Raw genomic sequence first — 19,690 nt, 5'->3', positions numbered from 1 at the left:
TGGAATGCAGAGTGACCATGTTGTCTGTCAGCCATGCCATGTACCAGGAAAGGGCCTTTATGCAGGGCAGGTAGTAAACATTTGTACTAAGATCACTTTTTGCATCACTACTCTCCATATTTTTTCATGTTAAATGTGATTGTTTTCATGTTTTATAAATCACCTCTTAGGAAATACTAGTATTCTCTTAGGAGATTTTAGTCCAGGGTTTGTGGATAGAATTAAGGTCTGTGAACTTGGATTGGGGGAATACGATATCTTTATTTGTATTCAATTAAAACCAAAAGTAAGCTTTTTTTTCAGTTATTGATGTGAGCAACAAACTCCAGCAATAGAAATACCCATGACTTTGTCACTAATAGAAATGACAGATACTTTTATAGCATGTTCCAGACATTGTATATACTTAAAAGTACCAGTTATGCTCATCATCACTACATTGAAATTATCCTAAAGACCTGATGCTAGATCTTGTTAATTAACATATTAGGAAATAAAACATTTATTACTACATCACAACTATTTAAAAGATGTTTTGCATATTGTATTTCAGTATAATTGTTTTCACTTAAAATCCTGTGTATTTTGTTTTATGTGTTTAAAAGTATTATTATGAGAAAAGGTTTTTAAGCTTCAACAGATGCCAAACAGATCCGTTGCACTAAAAGGCTAAAAAATCCCTGCTGCAGAAATACAGTAGCACCATACTGTAGAATTTTCTAAAGGCAGTTTCTTATTTGTTGATGGGTTTTCAAAGATCTGCCTTTAGCCACTACATGTACAAATTAAGTAAATATAAATATATTTAGTTGAACAATATGTATGTTTATTAAATATTCATAATGAAAAATAAGACATGAATTATGCTTATGTATATATATATGTTCATAGTTACCCAATAATGAAGCTTCAGTATATATGGTATGGTTTTCATGATTTGTTAATACATAGTCATAGGTTTAAAACCTTGCAAAATCATAGTAACCATACAGAAAGCCATTTCATCAATTTTAAATCTTAGGACTACAAGATATTACTTGAAGGTCAATGCTCTCCTTTTCACAGGCTACTCAAAAGGAGATTGAGAAACAGAAGGTGCACCTGAAGAGTATCACAGAGGTAGGAGAGGCCTTGAAAACACTTTTGGGCAAGAAGGAGACGTTGGTGGAAGATAAACTCAGTCTTCTGAATAGTAACTGGATAGCTGTCACCTCCCGAGCAGAAGAGTGGTTAAATCTTTTGTTGGTAAGAGAAAAGGCCAGAAGCTTTTACACCCTGTCTGTCACGAGAAAAAGATACTAAAGTGACCAGTAAAAATTCTGTGTTTGAAAATTTCTCCATCTCACATATATGCTGGCTCTTAATTCAATATCTATAACAATATTTTAATATATTTTTCTTTATATTTCTGCAATATTCTATATGAAAATACCACTTAAAACTAATCTGAATGAAACTATATTGTTGTCTTTTAAACATTTTAGAACATAGGAAAAACTCTTTAAGAATATTGTCTAACCAATAATGCCATGGTATGTCTCTGTACAATGAAGGAATACCAGAAACACATGGAAACTTTTGACCAGAATGTGGACCACATCACAAAGTGGATCATTCAGGCTGACATACTTTTGGATGAATCGGAGAAAAAGAAACCCCAGCAAAAAGAAGACGTGCTTAAGGTAGCAAATAAAATATGAAAAGTAATGTCCAAATTGTACAATAGTTACTTCAATCATCTTTGTCCTAAAAGATACTAAGGAAATCTTAATAAGAGTAAAACAATCCTTTCTTCCTTCCTTTATCTTTCCCTTTTTCCTTCCTTCCCCCTTTGAGTGGAAATTAATGATTTTGAAGAGTTCTGTAATCTGGGTATCTGTTCAAATCCATCACTCAGTTAATTATACCCCATGCAAACTCCGTTCAGAAAGAGATTCCAAGATTTATTTTGAAATCATATTGCAAATTTCTGCCTTTGTCAATGGTGGTACTACGTTCTTGTGTCTAACACAAAGAACAATCTGATACTATCATTCATTTAGCCCATCTGAATCAACACCTGAAATCCAATCAGCTGATTTTTGTTGCCTATGCCATATCCAAATCTTGGTAATTAGTCTTAATATTGGGCTTATGTAAAACAGAGGTTTTCATTTTTAACTACATGTAAACAAGGCTTTGGGTTCTTTCTTTTAGTATCAAAACTGACTGTTAGGATGCCCTGTCTTCTTTTCAAGGGCAACTTTATCTTTTCTTTAAAAAATGATTCTGATAAAAGGATATGAGAGGTATAATATGCTAATATACCTTATTGATACTACATTCTTTCTATTTGATTATGTCTCCTTTCCCAATTAAATAGGTAGAGTTGAATTTTAACAGCTCTCTTTTAATTAAACATTATTTATTTTGTTTTGCTGAAATGTTTGATAAATTTATTGATTAGTTGTTTATTATTTAAAGAAAACTCAAAAATTATGTTTCTTTCTATGCAATTTATTTTTATGCCTCTGATATTTTCCACAGATTACAATATACCTTTAAGGAAAAACTATAAATGCATTCCAGGCTATCCCCAAAACACATTTATGCCATTTTCTGAAACTTATGTTGATGTGGATCTGTATTGTGCTCTTCATTATCCCTTGATGTACAGTCAGAGATGTCATTTTATGGTGAATTTCCTTCAAGGCTTTTTGAATAATAGGGTCTGAGTTATTTAACTTCAACCTCTGTCACCCGGCAGGTCAGGAAGAACGTTCCTTAGTACCTCTGTATGTGACACAAAATTCGTATTTGTTAGAAAATCACTTTCTTATGACACTCAGTGTAATAAAGAGGAACTTGAAAGTGCTAGGAAGAAATAGAAAAGTGTTCTTCAGCTACCTGCCCTCCTGAGCACATACTTAGTTTGTTCCACAAGTATTAAATTCAGTAACGATATAATAAAATAAGACTAAATAGAATATATTATGATAGTTGCAAGAACATAGTTGGGAAAACATCCCTGTCCTTCTTCGGACTAAATAAACATTGTAAATAGACATGCATCAAACTTAAGGACAGTGATCTATTTTTCTGAAATCACACTCATTTTCATTTTTCTCCTGTTTTATGGAAGTTGTGGTTTTATCTCCCTTTCTATTTTCTGCATGTGCTTGCTCTCATTTGCTTACTTTCTCTCTCTCTCTCTCTCTCACTCACTTGCTCACTCCCTCTGTTTCGCTCTCTATTGCTATCTTGACCTTCGTTAATTACTAACTTCAAGTCCTATCTCTTGCTCATGGAATATAGCGTTTAAAGGCAGAACTGAATGACATACGCCCAAAGGTGGACTCTACACGTGACCAAGCAGCAAACTTGATGGCAAACCGCGGTGACCACTGCAGGAAATTAGTAGAGCCCCAAATCTCAGAGCTCAACCATCGATTTGCAGCCATTTCACACAGAATTAAGACTGGAAAGGTAGGAAGATCTACTCCAAGGTGGAAACTAGTGCTAAATGATCTCTTGCGAAGGTTGCGCAGTACTCTGAAAGGGGCAAGTAGGCCCCACAGCAAGGTTTTCAAAAGGAAAATGGAGGCCAAAATGTATTTAAGGAAATTTTACCACTGATTATAATGGGAGATAAACGCACCCCCCCAGCCATCTCTGTCTCTCTCTGTCTCTCTCTGTCTCTCTTTCTCTCATCTTTTTCTGCCACAGGTATTCTAGAACTGCATTCTACACTGCAGTTTACATACGTACTTTCAGGGGTCACCTACAGAAAAAATAACAAATAGCATGCTGAAGGCCAAAAAAATAAATAAACCAAAAGCACACAAGTCATCCATCAAAAGAAAGCACTACCGGTAAATTTTGCGAAAAGCACTACTGATACAATATTGCTTGTATGTAATGTGGATCAAATATCCAAAATGAGGCCTTGTATATCTTCTGCACGATCTAGGGTGTTTGTACCTTTTTACTGGTTGTGCAAGTATGTATATTTAACGTGCTTTTGCTAGTTGTAGACACTGTGACAAAATTCATTAGGCTAAAATGAAATGATCAAGCCATGAAAACAAATCATTGCAAAGCTGACATATCCTAATTTTTGTAATTTTATATGCCTGTTTATATACTGTTTAAGAAGAAGCAGGGAATACGGAACTTTTGCATGAAAGACTTTATATTTGTGTATGATTTGATGAAGACAAAGTCTTATTTAATAAGTAGTTTGCAAAAATGTATAAATATAGTGTTATAAAATTTCAACTCTTTGGGAAGATTTGAAATGCAAGTAATTACCTAGAAATTTATATACTGTAGTTTGATAAGTTTTCAACATATGTGATATGCTTTCAAACATAAAAATGTATATAAAATCAATATATGTATTTAGGTATATAGATTATTGTTAGAAATAATCTGAAATGAGAAAACATTGGAGTATTTATGAGAAAATATGATGTAATATGTCAGGTAAGTGTTGATTTCTGGAAAAATAGAAGAACATTTTCAAAAAATATTTTGATAGACATAAGCAACCATTAATAGCATGGTTTCACAATTGCTACACTTTCTAAGGCATTACAGTGTCTCATCATGTTATATAATAGTACATATTTTAAGTAGATTTCAAAATAAGTGAAATGTGACATGATAAATTCTAAGTAGTTTAGCTTGTATGCATGAGACACAGTTCCCTTCAAAATTCACCTTCCCAAACTAAAAGGTTATTAGTTTACCTTAATTCATTGCAAGGTATTTTTAATACTTAACTACTTAGTTCTTTTGTACTCTGTCTCTCCATACATAGAGACCTTATATAGTTGACTTTTAAAAGGCTATATTGTCTACATATGGTGAGAGACAGCATGAGAGAACTAAGTAGTTAACTGTCACAAATATATATATTTGAGTCAGTCATTATTACCTGCAAAAAAATGTGACAGGCTCTTAAAATTGATTATAGTTTTAAAAGAATTTATTGTTACAAAGACCGTTGTTTTTACTTCTGAGATATCAATGGCTTATGTAATAACTGGACAATTAATGGAGATTTATTTCAATCATTAAAAAAAATGCTACTGCTTCATTACTAAGATATAGACACACACACATGCACATTTTAATAAACCACTAAGGTATAGAATATTTAAGAGAAAATAAGGTATTATCTTTGGATAAATTGTGTTAGAAGATTGTGATTCACAGATATTAAAAAATGGGTAGAATTTGCTCTCCACCACAGATGTGACAGACCCAGCCAATACAAGTCTGTGACCAAGACAAGTTTGTGAGTTTTCATTTCACATTCTGCATGAATTTGTAAGTATACTTCTGGAAATCATGCATAAAGTGATCCACTGTATGTACTTCTTTTATTTTCCCTAGCAACATAAGGCATAAGAAATTTCCAATGAATATTCATTTATTATTATTATTATTATTATTTATTTTATTTTATTTTTTTGTGGTGGAGACTCTCTCTGTTGCCCAGGCTGGAGTGTAGTGGCATAACCTCAGCTCACTGTAACCTCTGCCTCCTGGAATCAAGTGATTCTCCTGCCTCAGCCTCCCAAGTAGCTGGGAATACAGGCGGGCACCACGACACCTGGCTAATTTTTGTATTTTAGCAGAGACGGCATTTCACCATGTTGGCCAGGCTGGTCTGGAACTCCTGACCTCAAGTGATCCACCTGCCTCGGCCTCCCAAAGTGCTGGAATTACAAGCGTGAACCAATGTGCCTGGCCCAGTATTTTCAATTATATGTTAATTAACAAAATAATCATGTTTGCTTTTCAAAGTATTCGTTTTTCTCTAAATTAGTAAAGGCAACTGAGTGTAATAGTGACCCCATTTTAGGGCTCTGAAGAGATAATTATGCTCTACTATCACGATGAAATGAAAATCACGGAAATAAAGCATATCTGACACTTTGCTTATATAATCATTGCATCACCTAATGGGATTGAGCTTCCATTGTGTTAGAGATTGTGGTGAGAAGATACAAGGGTTTAAAGATCCTTTCTTAAAAAATATATGTTTACAAACAGAAATGAATACTTAGTATAATCATAAAATATGTTTAACACTAATTCATCTTCATGGGGATGTTCAAATAATGGTGAGATAATCTCAGCAGAGAGAACAATAGATTTAGAAGGTAATCTCAGCAGAGAAAACAGTGGATTTAGAAGATTGAGTTTCAGGCCTAACTTTTTCAGTAGTAGCCAGAATATGTGATTTCTCTGCATATCCATTTCATTGTTTGTAAGATGAGGAAGTTAAAATAGATTAGCAATTTTTAAAAGAAATCCTATCCTGCCCAAAATATTATTTATAATAAAATATTAAATAATATTTAATATTAAAATCATATTAAAATAAAATTAATAAATTGAAAAATAATAGAGTTACTAGATGGGGGAAATATCTGCCATTTTTTCTTTCTCCTTCCTATGTTTGTATTCAGGGAGTATAAATTATGCTCATAGAACATGGTTTTAAATTTCTAGATTAGATTAGTTCATAAATCCCTGCTCGTTCTCAAATTTGACTATTCAGTAATCTTTTGTTGATTACAATAAGGAATTTAAAACATTTAATGTCTTGTGTGTGTTTGCTTTGGAGTAGGGAAGTGCTGAAATGCTGGATTTTTTAGGGGGTAGCCTTTGATCTCAAAATCAGGTTTATTTATAGCAGGGGTTATACAGGATAATATTAGGTTAGAATATGGCTTTTCTATGGTTGAGTCTATGTCTAAGTTTCATGGAAGAGTAACCTGGGAAAAATAAAACTATGGTGATAAAAAAAGTAGATTGGAATTGAACATGGGTAGATCATAGACTCATTGTAATCACCAATTTCAGTATAGCCTTTAGAACATAACTCTAAGGGGCCCTTGAATAGAGAAATAACTTATGCTGAAAATTCACTGGTGTCTAGATTTACTATTTGGTGAAGAATACAAAGTGGGGTACTCCCATGTCTCCTGCCAGGACTGTTCATGACAAGGAATTTCAAAGCCCAGAAAGCAATGAGTAAAGGGATCCTCAATTAGATTGGCTGAGGACTTAACCGTCCAAGTGCAGCTCTCTGTAATATTAAGTTTGTCCCTCAACAAGGAGCAGTATGGTGAGAGCAAAAAGTCCTTAACATCAAGCCACAAGACCTGCTTGGAGTACTAGCTGAGCACATTACTACTTAGTGATTTTGGATATGCCCCTTTACCTCTCAGAGCCTCATTTCTAGCTACAAAATTAGGGAGATGATGCCTGTTTTATTTTAATCTAAAGATTGTAATGAGGATCAAATTATGTAATATATGTAAAAACATACATTTAAAATGTATTAATCAGTGTATAGATATGAAATGATTAAAAATAATTAATATCAATAGTTATTTCCATCGTTATGTATATTAGACTTGAATGGCCAAATTTGGGGGATTGAGACAAAACTGATGGAAAAAAATGAAAGAATTGTTGATTTTCTATGGTCTCTGCTATAATCGACTGGAGTCAGAAAATCGTGTCTTTGCTATTTTCATGACAAAGACCAGCCTTAAAGATAATCAAGTGGATGAATTTAAGAACTACTAGGAAGTTATGTTTGTCCCAAATACGCCCCTTAAAATACATAAAAATGATGCCTATTCCCATTTTATTGAGGTTACCTAAGAGTATCCAATGACTTTGAAAAAAGCATATTTTTTCCTAATCGATATGAAATCAATGTGAGGAATTGGCAGTTTTAATGGGGAGGATCAGAATTATAACAGTGAATCAGAGATAATATTAGAACCCTGAGTAAAATTGATAGAATCAATGAGGAGAGACTCCTTGTCTCAACTGTCTCTGTTTTAGGGCATCTGAATTTAGTGGTATGGCTGAGGGTAAGGGGATACTATCGGGAAAATAAGGTGATAGGAGACAGAAGTATAGGAAGGGGCATGGGAGGACAAAAATAAACTGATTATTTATTCATATTAATTATGACAGTTCTACGCCTCTCCATCCCTCTAGAAGCCAAGTTGGAGAAGGGGAGTCACCAATTTGGGAGTGATGCTAGTTGAGGTATATCTGAAAGCACTAATGAGTGAAGACTTGAGAAAAGGGATTAATCAGGATGAATTCTCACCAACCATGTATTATTTTCTGATAACAGTGTTTGGTAGTGTGGGGGATCTATTGCTAGGTAAGATATGATGGATTCAAGGAGCTTACTGTTTAATGATAGGGTAAGACGTGTTCATGGATACTAGATTGAGAGTGAGTGCATGGTAAGTGAGTTTAGCAGCCACTCCAGCAACACAGAGGAGGTAACAATTCAGCATAAACCTATGAGAAAGCTCAGGAGCATACAGTGTGTCAATGAAGAGTGAGTTCCTTTAGTTTTCAGAATAGAGGGCATGGAAGATAAAACTTAGTTGTGGATGATAAGGCTGAAGATTATGGTTAGACACAGTGTGAAGAGGTCATGGACAGCCAGACTAATCATTCATGCTTAATTCAGTATGCAGTGAAGAGTTCTTGGTGTGCTCTGTGTGTGTGTGTGTGTGTGTGTGTGTGTGTGTGTGTACTGTTGAGAAATTAGTCCAGTGATAGTTGTGAGGAGAGTTGCACTGAATAATGACATGAAGTTCAGGAGCTATTGCAGTAGTCTAGATGAGATACACTGATGACCTCAAATAAAGGGATAGCTATGGGAGTGGAAAGGAAGTTACAGTCTAGAGCAGTAAATCTTTTGTATGCACTTGGATGAATTGTTAAAACCAGTGTGCTGGGCCCCACCCTCAGTGCTTCTGACTCACTAGGTCTGGAGTGGAGCACAAGAGTTTGCATTTCTAACATTTTTTTAGGTCAGATTGATGCTGAAGGTCTAGGGACCACACTTAGAGAACTGCTGCTCTAGAGTTATTTAGAGGTAGCCTAGAGTTAAGTCATTACATACAAGGACCCAAGAAGATCATGAACTAAAAAATGACTCCACATTTAACTCTGATTGACTAGGAAAGTCTGCATATAAATTCCAATAATAGGCCTGGTACGGTGGCTCACGCCTGTAATCCCAACACTTTGGGAGGCCGAGGTAGGCAGATCGCCTGAAGTCAGGAGTTGAAGATCAACCTGGCCAACATGGCAAAACCTCCTGTCTACTAAAAATACAAAAATTAGCTGGGCGTGGTGGTGGGCGCCTGTAATCCCAGCTACTTGGGAGGTTGAGGAGGGAAATTGTTTGAACCCGGGAAGTGGAGGTTGCAGTGAGCCGACATTGCCACACTGCACCCCAGCCTGGGCGACAGAGTGAGATTCCATCTCAAAAATAAAAATAAAAATAAATTTCAATAATAAAATATGCATCAAGTTATATTTTTGTTGTTGTTGTAATACTTAGCTGCAAAATAATTTTGACTAAACAAACTTTAGGTATGTCCTATTAATAAAGGCAGTTATTTTACTTCTTACAAAATATTATGTAATTTATACATCAAATTTGCTTAGATTGTATTTTTCTAGAGATTAGGTATACTTTACTGTTCTAAGGAGCTGAAATGTTAAATTATTTATTCTGAAATTGATATTAACCAGAAAAAAGTGAAATTATTTTCTCTGACTTTGATCCTTTACTAAGACTTATTTGCTATAGGATACATATGGAATATGTTCTTTAATTTCCATATAGGCCTTGAAAATTGCTACTAAAATTCATGTAGCAGTTTGTATATATATGTATTACAACTGTAATATGAAATTTGGACAATCGGGCATCAAATACTTAAATATTCATTGTTTGATTGCTGTAATAATTATAAATTACCAAGTTTTTTTTTTTTTTTTTTTTTTACTTCCAATCAGTGTCAGAAGATATAAAAGTAATCATTATTTGGATAAGAGACTTTCACAAGTTTATAGGAGGCTGTGAGAGAGTCAGTGACCTTCCCATGTAACGTAGAATATATAAGAAAAAGAAACACATGATTGGGCCTAATCTGTCTTAAAATATGGTTCTGTATGTGGAAAATAATTTAACAGTGATTTAATTATTTTGGCTCTCCTAAACTTCGGTGGGAAATAAATGATGCATTTTATAAATTTGATCTAGAAAGTCCAATGAAGATTTATTGGATTGAAAAATTTTAATTAAAGCTTAATTTTCTGTAGTCAGATTTATCAATGCAAATATATTGATATTTTGCAGTCTCTTTCTGATCATATTATAACTTAACATCTTCTATGATGGAAAATAATATTGTTTGTTAATTGTAACAGTTTTCTTGGTATATATATTATTTTAATTTTTTAAATTTTTGTAGGAACATTGTAGGTATATAAGTATTCATTTTTAGTAAAATTTTTTATAAAAAACAGATGAAAACTGAGGTGAAGACTTGTAAATATTGCATAATGTGTAGAGCATTAAATATGTAATATTTACAACTAATATCTTCAGGTAATAGTAACAGATCACTAGTCAAACTATATAATCTCTGCAAATTTTATTTTACTAAAATGAATAAGAAAAATATGAACCTAACAACATATTTTTGTGCTAGCCTATTTTTTCCACATGTGTAATTGGTTATCTCTGTAACAAGGTTAAGTCCATTGAAACTTTGCTAATAAATCCCTTTGGTAACCATGTAAAATATTTTTAAAGTAGATGTGTAATTGAGTTTGGTGAGCAGTGTCATTTGATAAAACTATCTGGGTCTTGTTAGCATAACATTTGAAATAATTAAGGCTATTTGGTGAATCTTGATTGTTCTCCTTTGATAAAGGAAAATGAGTCCCCTGATCAGTGTCAGAAGTTGAAAAGCAATTTTGCTTTGGACCAGAGACTTTCAGATATTTATAACAGGTTATGAGAGTGTCAGTGAGTTGACCAAGTTCTCACAGTTAGACAGTCTGGTTAGAAAATACTAGATCTCAGTCCATTGCTTTGGCCACTTCAATACGCTGACTCAGCGTAGTTTACTGCCTTTGTTTATGTCATCAAATATTTTTTTGTTGGTCTACTCTGTGTTAGTGTAAACATACCCAATTTCACTCCAAATACAGTGATTTCGTTACCCTTTTTGTATTAAAAATGACAAGAACAAAAGGTGGCAGGGAGGAAGAAATGGAAGAAGGAAGGGGGAATGCAAGAAATAAAACTGGAAAACTACCTAAGTAAATCCAAAGAAAGTTTAAAATACAAAATTGCTTAAAGTGTTATGTTTTTACTTTTATCTGTCTCCTCCATATATTTTAGAGTTAAATGTTTTCCTCTTTTAATTCATTTCCTACTCCAAAAACTCATGTAATCATGAAATAGAGAAATATTATAAGTTAAACTTTATAAAAGGTAGACAGTAGGCAGCAGATTCTTGACCCATGAATATATTTTGCATCCAATTTTAAAATGTGTAACCATGAAATTAACTTCATCAATACAAAATCAATTGAAATCTACTGAGTAATATCCTCTAATTAACCTCATAAATTAGTCACATTTTCACATTTTTATCATCAAAGTATTAAAGGTAAACCAGTACTTTACTTAGTCTCAAAAGAATGCAACCAATGAAATGTCACTATTTGGAGTCAATTTATTTAATTTAAAAAATAATATGTCTTACATTTTCTTGTTTGCTCTAATAACTTTAAAATAATAGAATAAAGAAGTTTATAAACCATATTTTAAATAATCTTTCTTGTAGCATAGATGTAGTATCTTTCCAATACACTTATTTGTTTTCGTGAGTTCTCTTCCTCTACAGATAGAGTGATGTGAAATAACTCTTCGCATCATATCAGTAGTCTGTCTTTTCTGTACTATAGGGTGTTACTTGTCCTTGAAATTTTTCATCTTGGTTTCCATGAATTTTTCTTATTTTTCTATATCAATAATGTAATGATACATACATTTTCAAAGCTGCAGGATGGAAAAAGGAGACTGATGGATTTGAAGCAATTTTAAACCAATCTATAGCATTTGGATTATTTATTTTCAATTTAGGTTTTAGTGTGATTTGAATATAGTGGTAATTTATCATGATTATTATGATTCCATAGTCCAGATTAACAAATGTTTACTTGCTGTCTGTGTAAACACAGTCATTATTATGCTAGTGTATCTATGCATGCCAAAGTAATATTTAACCAAAGAAAGCTTACATTTTAAAACTAATAAAGTGTATCTGAGTAATTTTGAATGCTTTCAATTTACAGTGAATCACTTTGTAATTGATCTTGCTTTTCTTCATTCTGTTATTCCTTGTTAACTTGTCATAAAAGTCAACTTTAATGCCAAAACCTCAACAAAGCCTTAAATTTCATTAATCCTTAAATAATCCAACAAAGCACAATTAATAGTTGTTAAGCAATTTGAAACATTAAAAAATCAAGGAAAACAAAGTGTTGTCTTTCTCAGTTTCTCTGTCTCTTCTTTATGTGTCCATTTACCCATTTATTATACTTCCCTGTGTTCTAATTTATATGTATTTTGTATGACTGCACAGTCATGCTAAAGCTCTTAAAATGAAAAGGTAAGTAAAAAATTAAAGTGTCCAAAACTTATGCTTGGTATACACTTTCTCATACAATACTATAACTTTTGTTTGATTATTTTCTATATAACGAAAACCTATTTTGTGTGCACTGTCTAACATTGTGTGATTTAATTGTGATTCTAGTTCTTTTGTGGTCATCTATTTCCTTTAAAGTCAATAGAAGTAACTTACCCAATAATTAAGGTGGTTTATCAGCCATTGCTTTCAACTGCTTTAGACAATTTATCATAATTCTGAATTGAAAAGCAGGCATGATATACTTTGGTGACTCAAGAATGAGCTTTTAAATTATAAATGCTTTCTTATTATATATTTGCTTTATAAAGTTGCATAAGAATTCCAAGTTACAAAGACAGTGAAGACCAAGGAGTGACATGTAAAATTTTAATTGGGTGGGAAAGTGTTTTCTATTTTAGAATGGGCATAACCTAATGCTGAACTAGTGAACTCTTTAGAAAAGCAATGAATTTTTTTCAACGCTTTGTGTCCAAAGATTATTAATCATATCGCTGTCAAATGGCTGGTGCTATCCTGCCAATAACATAGCTAAAACAATCTGTTTGATAAACTTGTTTTGGTTATAAAATTGGTCACTGGTTAATTATATTAATACATAGGTAGTTCTAAAACTACTGATTGATATAATAAGCACCTTTTTAAGTGTAAAAAAAGGCAGTGTTTTCACTGGAAAATAGAGTAGTATAAGACATATTGCCAACTTTAAGGATGGAAAATTTATTTAGAGTGACAAAGCATATATCTTTGAAAGCCAAGTAATATTATATTCCTGTCTATAAGAAAGCAGTGCAACACAAGCTGAGATACACATAAATGAGAATAGAAACTCCTGAAATAACAGGTCAATCCCACTCCCGTAATTTTTCCTATACCCCGAAGACTGCCTGAAAATTTTACTCAGAACACGTAATGCAAGATAATAAGACTGACGTAAGAATAATCTAAATTCACCACAAGTTATAAACAAAACATCACTATTTTATTCAAAGTAATTATGAACTCTTAGTTCTTTACAATGTTATGAGTATAATGGTTAATATTGCTGTATACTGCCTAATAAGGTGGTCATGAACCACATGTGGCCACTGAGCTTTAGAAATTTGGCTACTCCAAGTTAAGATGTATAAATAAGTGTAAAATATGTGTGGGTTTTGAAGAGAATATAAAAAGTGTAAAATATTCATATTTTCATATTGATTATGAGTTTATATGATAATTTGGACATCTCAGTGAAATCATTAAAATTAATTTTATCTGTTTTTTGTTTTTTACTATGGCAACTAGAATATTTAAAATTACATGTATGGCTTGTATTATATTTCTATTGAGCTGCACTACTATAAAAGTTCTAATTGAATTTAGAGACAAGAACTTACTGTAAGGTTATAAAATTTTAAGAAAATGTCCATGTGAAAAGGATTTTGTTCCTAAAATGTGACTGAATACATCCTCATCTAGTCTCTGCTCATAAACGTTTAGCATTACTTTCAAATCAGTGTTTTTTAAAAAATTACAATCCTAATCAGATGTTCTTATATAAACCTAAAATGTAGGCTCCGACTAATTTCTGCCCACTGATTTTAGTTAATCACTTTGAAACTACACAAAATAAAACTACTCAAATTCTTAATCTTCATAATTTTTTTTAACAAAATGCATGGTAGTCTTTTATTGGAAAATCTAGTCCCTACACGTTGAACTAAAGAAGTCTAAGTTTCCATTATCTTGGCTGAATAATTAGCTATTCATTTTTTGGTAGTCTCTCCCGAAGCTCTTTTTCCATCTTTCCCCTTTTTTGTGTTTACGTGGTGGTATCATGTTGCTTAGCATTTGGGCAGCAGTTAATGTACATACTCATATAATGCTAACCAGTCAGGTCTTTTGAAATTTCTACATAGAAATTGTGTTATTTAAAATTCCATGTCACTAAAAAAGATCCTTGAAATGTCTGTTTTGGCTCTCAATTATTAGTCTTTTATTCATTTATTTTTTCAGAAAATATTTACTTATGAATATTTACTATGTACCAGAAAGGACTGTAGTTTGAACATGAGAAACTCAGCTCCATAAGATGGCTAGGGAACACACCCCACTGACTGTATCTGTTGTATGCCTTTTCTGTCTCCAAATAATTCCTGATTTAAAAAAAAAAAAAAACAACTGCTCACTGTAAAGTAAATGCAAGGCTGTGATATCACTTTCTATATTGCCGCAGATAAATTAATCAGTAGTTTTGTTCTTCAGAATTATGTAACTCTACCAAACTGGAATCTAAAATCCTCCATGTTCACCATTACTATGTTATGATTTCATCAAATCCCATGGTAAAATAAAGACTCATTATATCAATAAGCAGTTATTTTATCCTTTAAAACCATAGATTTCAAAGGAGGAAGGGCTTGAATTGAGCCAGTGGATGATTAGGATTTTGAGAGGAAACAAATAAGACCCAAGATTTATAGAGCATGTATTTATATTGGATGGACGCATAGAACTTTGAGAGAAAATGATAGTCAACATTTATTAAGCTTTTATTATATACCAGACACCATTCTAACATATTTGATCTTAGTAACAGCCCTATGAGGTACATACTCATCTTATCTCCATGTTATAAAGAAACTGAGGTTTAATAAGGATAAATAACTTGTCTAAGTTCCCTCAGCTAGTAAATGGTAGAGCCCAGATTCAATCTATGCATTTTCATACAGAAGTTTATGTTCTTCACTACAAGATGAAAAATTCTAAGGGCATTGAAGGAGGCATAACAGAAGATCACCAAATGGCCTGCAGAAAAAGGTCTATATTAGGAACATTTAAGGCTGGCAAGTCTTTGGGGCAAGATTAGGAGAAGCCTTGACTACTGTACTGGAGGTTGGACTTTATTCTAATTATACTCAATAGATGCAGAAGGTTCTTCAGCAAATAAATAGCATAATGAAAGAAAAGTTTTTGAAACATAGTAAGCTGATCATTGGGCACAGGCTGGAACTGGTTTGAATGAAAAGAGATTTTACCTCTGTTCAAAGCTTATTGCCTTAGTTTTGTGTAAGGATCAGGAACGATAGCGTCTCTGGGAATACGAAGAAAGTGGATCATAGCAAGTCATTTGACACTTACTTGATATTTATTAGACATTAGAGTCAGATGTTCAAAAATAGCATGACTTATGTTTTACGCCTGAACGACTGAGAGAAATGGTCTTCTATTAACAGAACTAGGGAAGTTAGTATTGTAAGCAGTTGACGAGAAAGATAATGTACTCCATACTACGAATGTCAAACTTCAAGTGAAAATTTAGCTGGCTATTGGAGAGTCTAAATGGGAATTCAAAAGTGAGATAACAGCTTAGTGTGAAGATTTGGAAGATATAAAAATTTGTTAAATTCGTAGAAAATTGTATCTTAAATTAATAGAAGTTAAATTCATGGAGAGATGAGCTAGAGGAGAAGCAGTTGGAATAAAACAGGTAAATCTGACTGCAAATAGACCTATGTTCTTCTGACATCCAAGTACACAATAAAAGTTATTTTAAACATTATTTATCATTATATATTCACAAAATCACATGGAACATAGTTGCTTTCATTAAATATTAGCAAATGTGAACAACCATTTAATAACATAAAATATCACCAAATTGATAATTGCATAGTTATGATTCTAAGGGATGTTAATCTTCTTACTTTTACCATAATCTAAACAATGTATGATTTTAAAGTACAATAATTGCTAATAATGCAGACATTGAAACTTTAAGCATGTTTATAGCACTACGAATCTATACTGGTTCAAATAACTTATGATATTTCAAATGGCAAATGATCAGTAGGATTTAAAAACTGGTACCGTAATTGGTCACTTAAAATTATCTCATAAATCCTTTCAGGGATGTGTAGAAGTACCTAGAGGATATGTGGTTATTCATGTTGCATATGAGAATCAAGTCATCATGAATAGCATTTGATTATTCACTTTTTCGGTAGTGACAGATTATTACCTTTAGATAGTTTTTCTTCTACACTTATCCGTATTGTTCACCAGAAGTTGACATCTAATAAAAATTCAACCTCTGCCTGGTAATGTGACTGGATAAGGGTAGGTGGGGACCAAACTCGATGAATGCAATCGTCCTGGCAAAAGACATGGGGGTCATTCCTGAATTGGTTTTACAAAAGTAAAAAGTTTTAGCTCTGAAAGAAAATCAGATTTCTGTATGTCATCTATGGGTTTTCAAAAGCTATCCTATACAAAATATGTTCTAGTGTTTTAATGGAAAGAAATACAGCATAAAGATCGAGAGAGTATCAATGTATTTTATTAACAGAATTTTAATCTAATAACTAAACCTTGCCCACTTTTTTGAATATATATTTGATTTTCCATGTCTTTTCACGTGTCACTCCTTTTCAAGGGTTTTGTTTAGAAAGTCAAGAGATTTTAAAGTTTTTTGAGACTGCGGTCATTATGTATTGAAAAGTAAAGAAACTAATGTTTACAAGGTTGAAAAGCATAGATTCTTTATGTGAAATATATTAGGTTTATTCGTTTGAATTTGTTTGCATCACCAACAAAACTGTTCCTAAGGCAAGCTAATGGCATTGTTTGTCTTAGAAGAGCATGCCTGTCAATTTTGCTGTGCTAAAAATGTCATTTAAAACATCTGAGCAGATTGCCAGGTAGGTTTTCTAAGGATAAGATGACAGTTCTGCATTTCTACCTGAGGTTACTGTTATTTGATGAATGAGGGAATTTCTGATGAGACATATTTACCCAAATGTATTTATATCAGAATATTTAAAATAAGATCAAATTTGACTTTAGAATATTGAAAATTAGCCCATTCAAATATATCTGTAAATTGACTGTTGTTGATATCACCAAATGATGAATTGTACTATCTTGCATGTGTGTTTAGCTCTGGTAATGTTAAATGTTTCTCCTTATTTGCAACCTCAGGTACTTTTCCAGTTGTATTTCAAAACCCTTCATAAAACATAATATGGAAACCTAATGCATGTGATTAGTTTAGCAACAGGAGGTTGAATAAATGTATTTCTTTTGGTTTATGTTTCTAATAAAAAGTAATTTTGATTTAAATTAGCACTATCTTTTTTTTTAGGCCTCCATTCCTTTGAAGGAATTGGAGCAGTTTAACTCAGATATACAAAAATTGCTTGAACCACTGGAGGCTGAAATTCAGCAGGGGGTGAATCTGAAAGAGGAAGACTTCAATAAAGATATGGTAAATTGGTTGTGATAAAAGTGTGAATGAACTAGGAGTGGAAATAAATATTTGGAAAGAACTTAGATAAGTCTCCAACTGAATTTTCAGAACACATATTACACATTTTATGATTCTAATGATTTTTATAAATGTAGAATATTCTTGACCTTTTATTACAAATGCTGAATTACTATGGTATGGTAATATAGGAGCACTTACAGTTTCTAATAAATAGCCCAGCAGTTTTCTTTTGACCTGTCCTACTTTTGAGCTTATCAAGGGCAAAATGTAATTGGAAAAAAGAGTCAAATCATAAAATAAACTAAAAATTTAATAAAATACTCAGCTATCATAGATTTCTGACATTTTGTATCAGCAATGTTTTTGATAGTATAACATTTATTTCAATGAAAAGAGAATAATGCATAATATGAACATTATTTATTATAATTTCCCACAAAGTTGTTTTACCAAATAGTTAATTAGTTAGTACATTTTATGTCTAAAATGTATATAAATTCATGCTGCTTATTTCATGGGAGTAAAGAAATATGACCATGTGGGCTCTTCCCAACCTCAGAATATTCTCCTTGAATCCCAACTAATTTCAAAATATCTACTACATTTCTCTCTGGCTTGAATATTTTTACATCACGTCCTTATTAACTGACTTTTTTTCTCTCCTCATCCTCCTTTTCACAATTTTTTCCCCTCTTTCACTGCCATCACCTCTGTGGCATTCTTAACCTTTACAATTACAAGTGCTAGAGCCTTCTCAGACAATGCTTGAAAGTGACATCAGAAGACAATATGTAAATTTTAGGTAATAAATGTGTGAAGCAATAGGAGAACTATTTCCGCCAATCTTAGTTCCCACTTCCTGGAGCTGCCTCAGTCAATACTCCCCATTTATGGGGTTTGGTGGCTTTGCCAACTCAGCTTGTGGAAAGAAAGACAGAAGAGGCTTTCCAAGTTGCTGAGTTACAACAATCTCTACTTCAGGTCAAAGAAGAAACTAGAGGGTACCAAGATGAAAAAAGTACTGATTACCTCTTGAGCTGATCCCAACTCTGCCCTAGAGTCCTCAACTGGTATAGGGAAAGTGAAGTGGGTTTTTTAAATTTTTTTTTTTTTTTTTTTTTTTTTCTCAGCCCTAGAAAATGCTACAGACTTTTACAACACATTTTAAAATAGAGTCTTTTACAGACTATAACTATATAATGTGTCTATATTATAATAAGTATATAATGTGTCTATATTATGCTGTACATTTCTTTAGATGATTGACCAGTCTCTGACAAAAATAATCACATTCCCCCATACAAAATGAATAAGTCCTCAGTTGTGACTTGAAGTTCATGCATTATAGATTTAAATATATAACATCTAATTCCTTGAATTGTAATACACACATACAAATACGTGTGACTTTTGACATTTATTATTTGTTTTCCTTATGTCTTCGGTGTACCTTGAGTACCATTACAATGTGAGACAACTTGATATAAAGTTTTCACATTCTGAGTTAAAGAACACTGAAGATGAAAAATCACATGGTCACGTATGCGACTATATTAGACCAGCATTTATTCAGAACATTTTATTTCTAAGTAAAGAAAATTAAGATATTTTTCTTGCAGTCTGAAGGAACAAAATACCCATTGAAAATGTTTAAAGCCATTTTCCAATCCATATTTTAATATTATTTGATCGTATTTAAAATTAACATGCATATATGACATATTTTAGAAATTATTTGATGGTAACTTAGCACATGATTCTTATTAATATCCTGATATTTCTCCTATTAATATTGTGCATTTAGGTTTCAGAAATGGGGCAGGAGTTATTAGGAATTAGTGTACATTAAAAACAAAATATTTTCATGTAGTTAATATTTTCA

At 32.4% G+C, this 19,690-nt stretch overlaps 1 protein-coding gene across 1 annotated transcript in view; it reads left to right on the top strand.

Moving 5' to 3' along the window:
* Window positions 1-19,690, top strand: part of DMD (dystrophin) — a 2,251,240-nt gene that overhangs the window by 948,926 nt on the left and 1,282,624 nt on the right. Inside the window, exons 33-36 of the mRNA XM_032756167.2 lie at window positions 1,066-1,245; window positions 1,554-1,682; window positions 3,295-3,465; window positions 17,683-17,805. Coding sequence (XP_032612058.2) covers window positions 1,066-1,245; window positions 1,554-1,682; window positions 3,295-3,465; window positions 17,683-17,805 — 603 coding nt within the window. The remainder of the gene's footprint in view (window positions 1-1,065; window positions 1,246-1,553; window positions 1,683-3,294; window positions 3,466-17,682; window positions 17,806-19,690) is intronic.

This window comes from Hylobates moloch, unplaced genomic scaffold (assembly GCF_009828535.3).
Source record: "Hylobates moloch isolate HMO894 unplaced genomic scaffold, HMol_V3 SCAFFOLD_7, whole genome shotgun sequence".
NCBI lineage: Eukaryota > Metazoa > Chordata > Mammalia > Primates > Hylobatidae > Hylobates > Hylobates moloch.
Note: the sequence above shows the minus strand (reverse complement) of the source record. Positions and strands in the feature narration are given on the sequence as shown.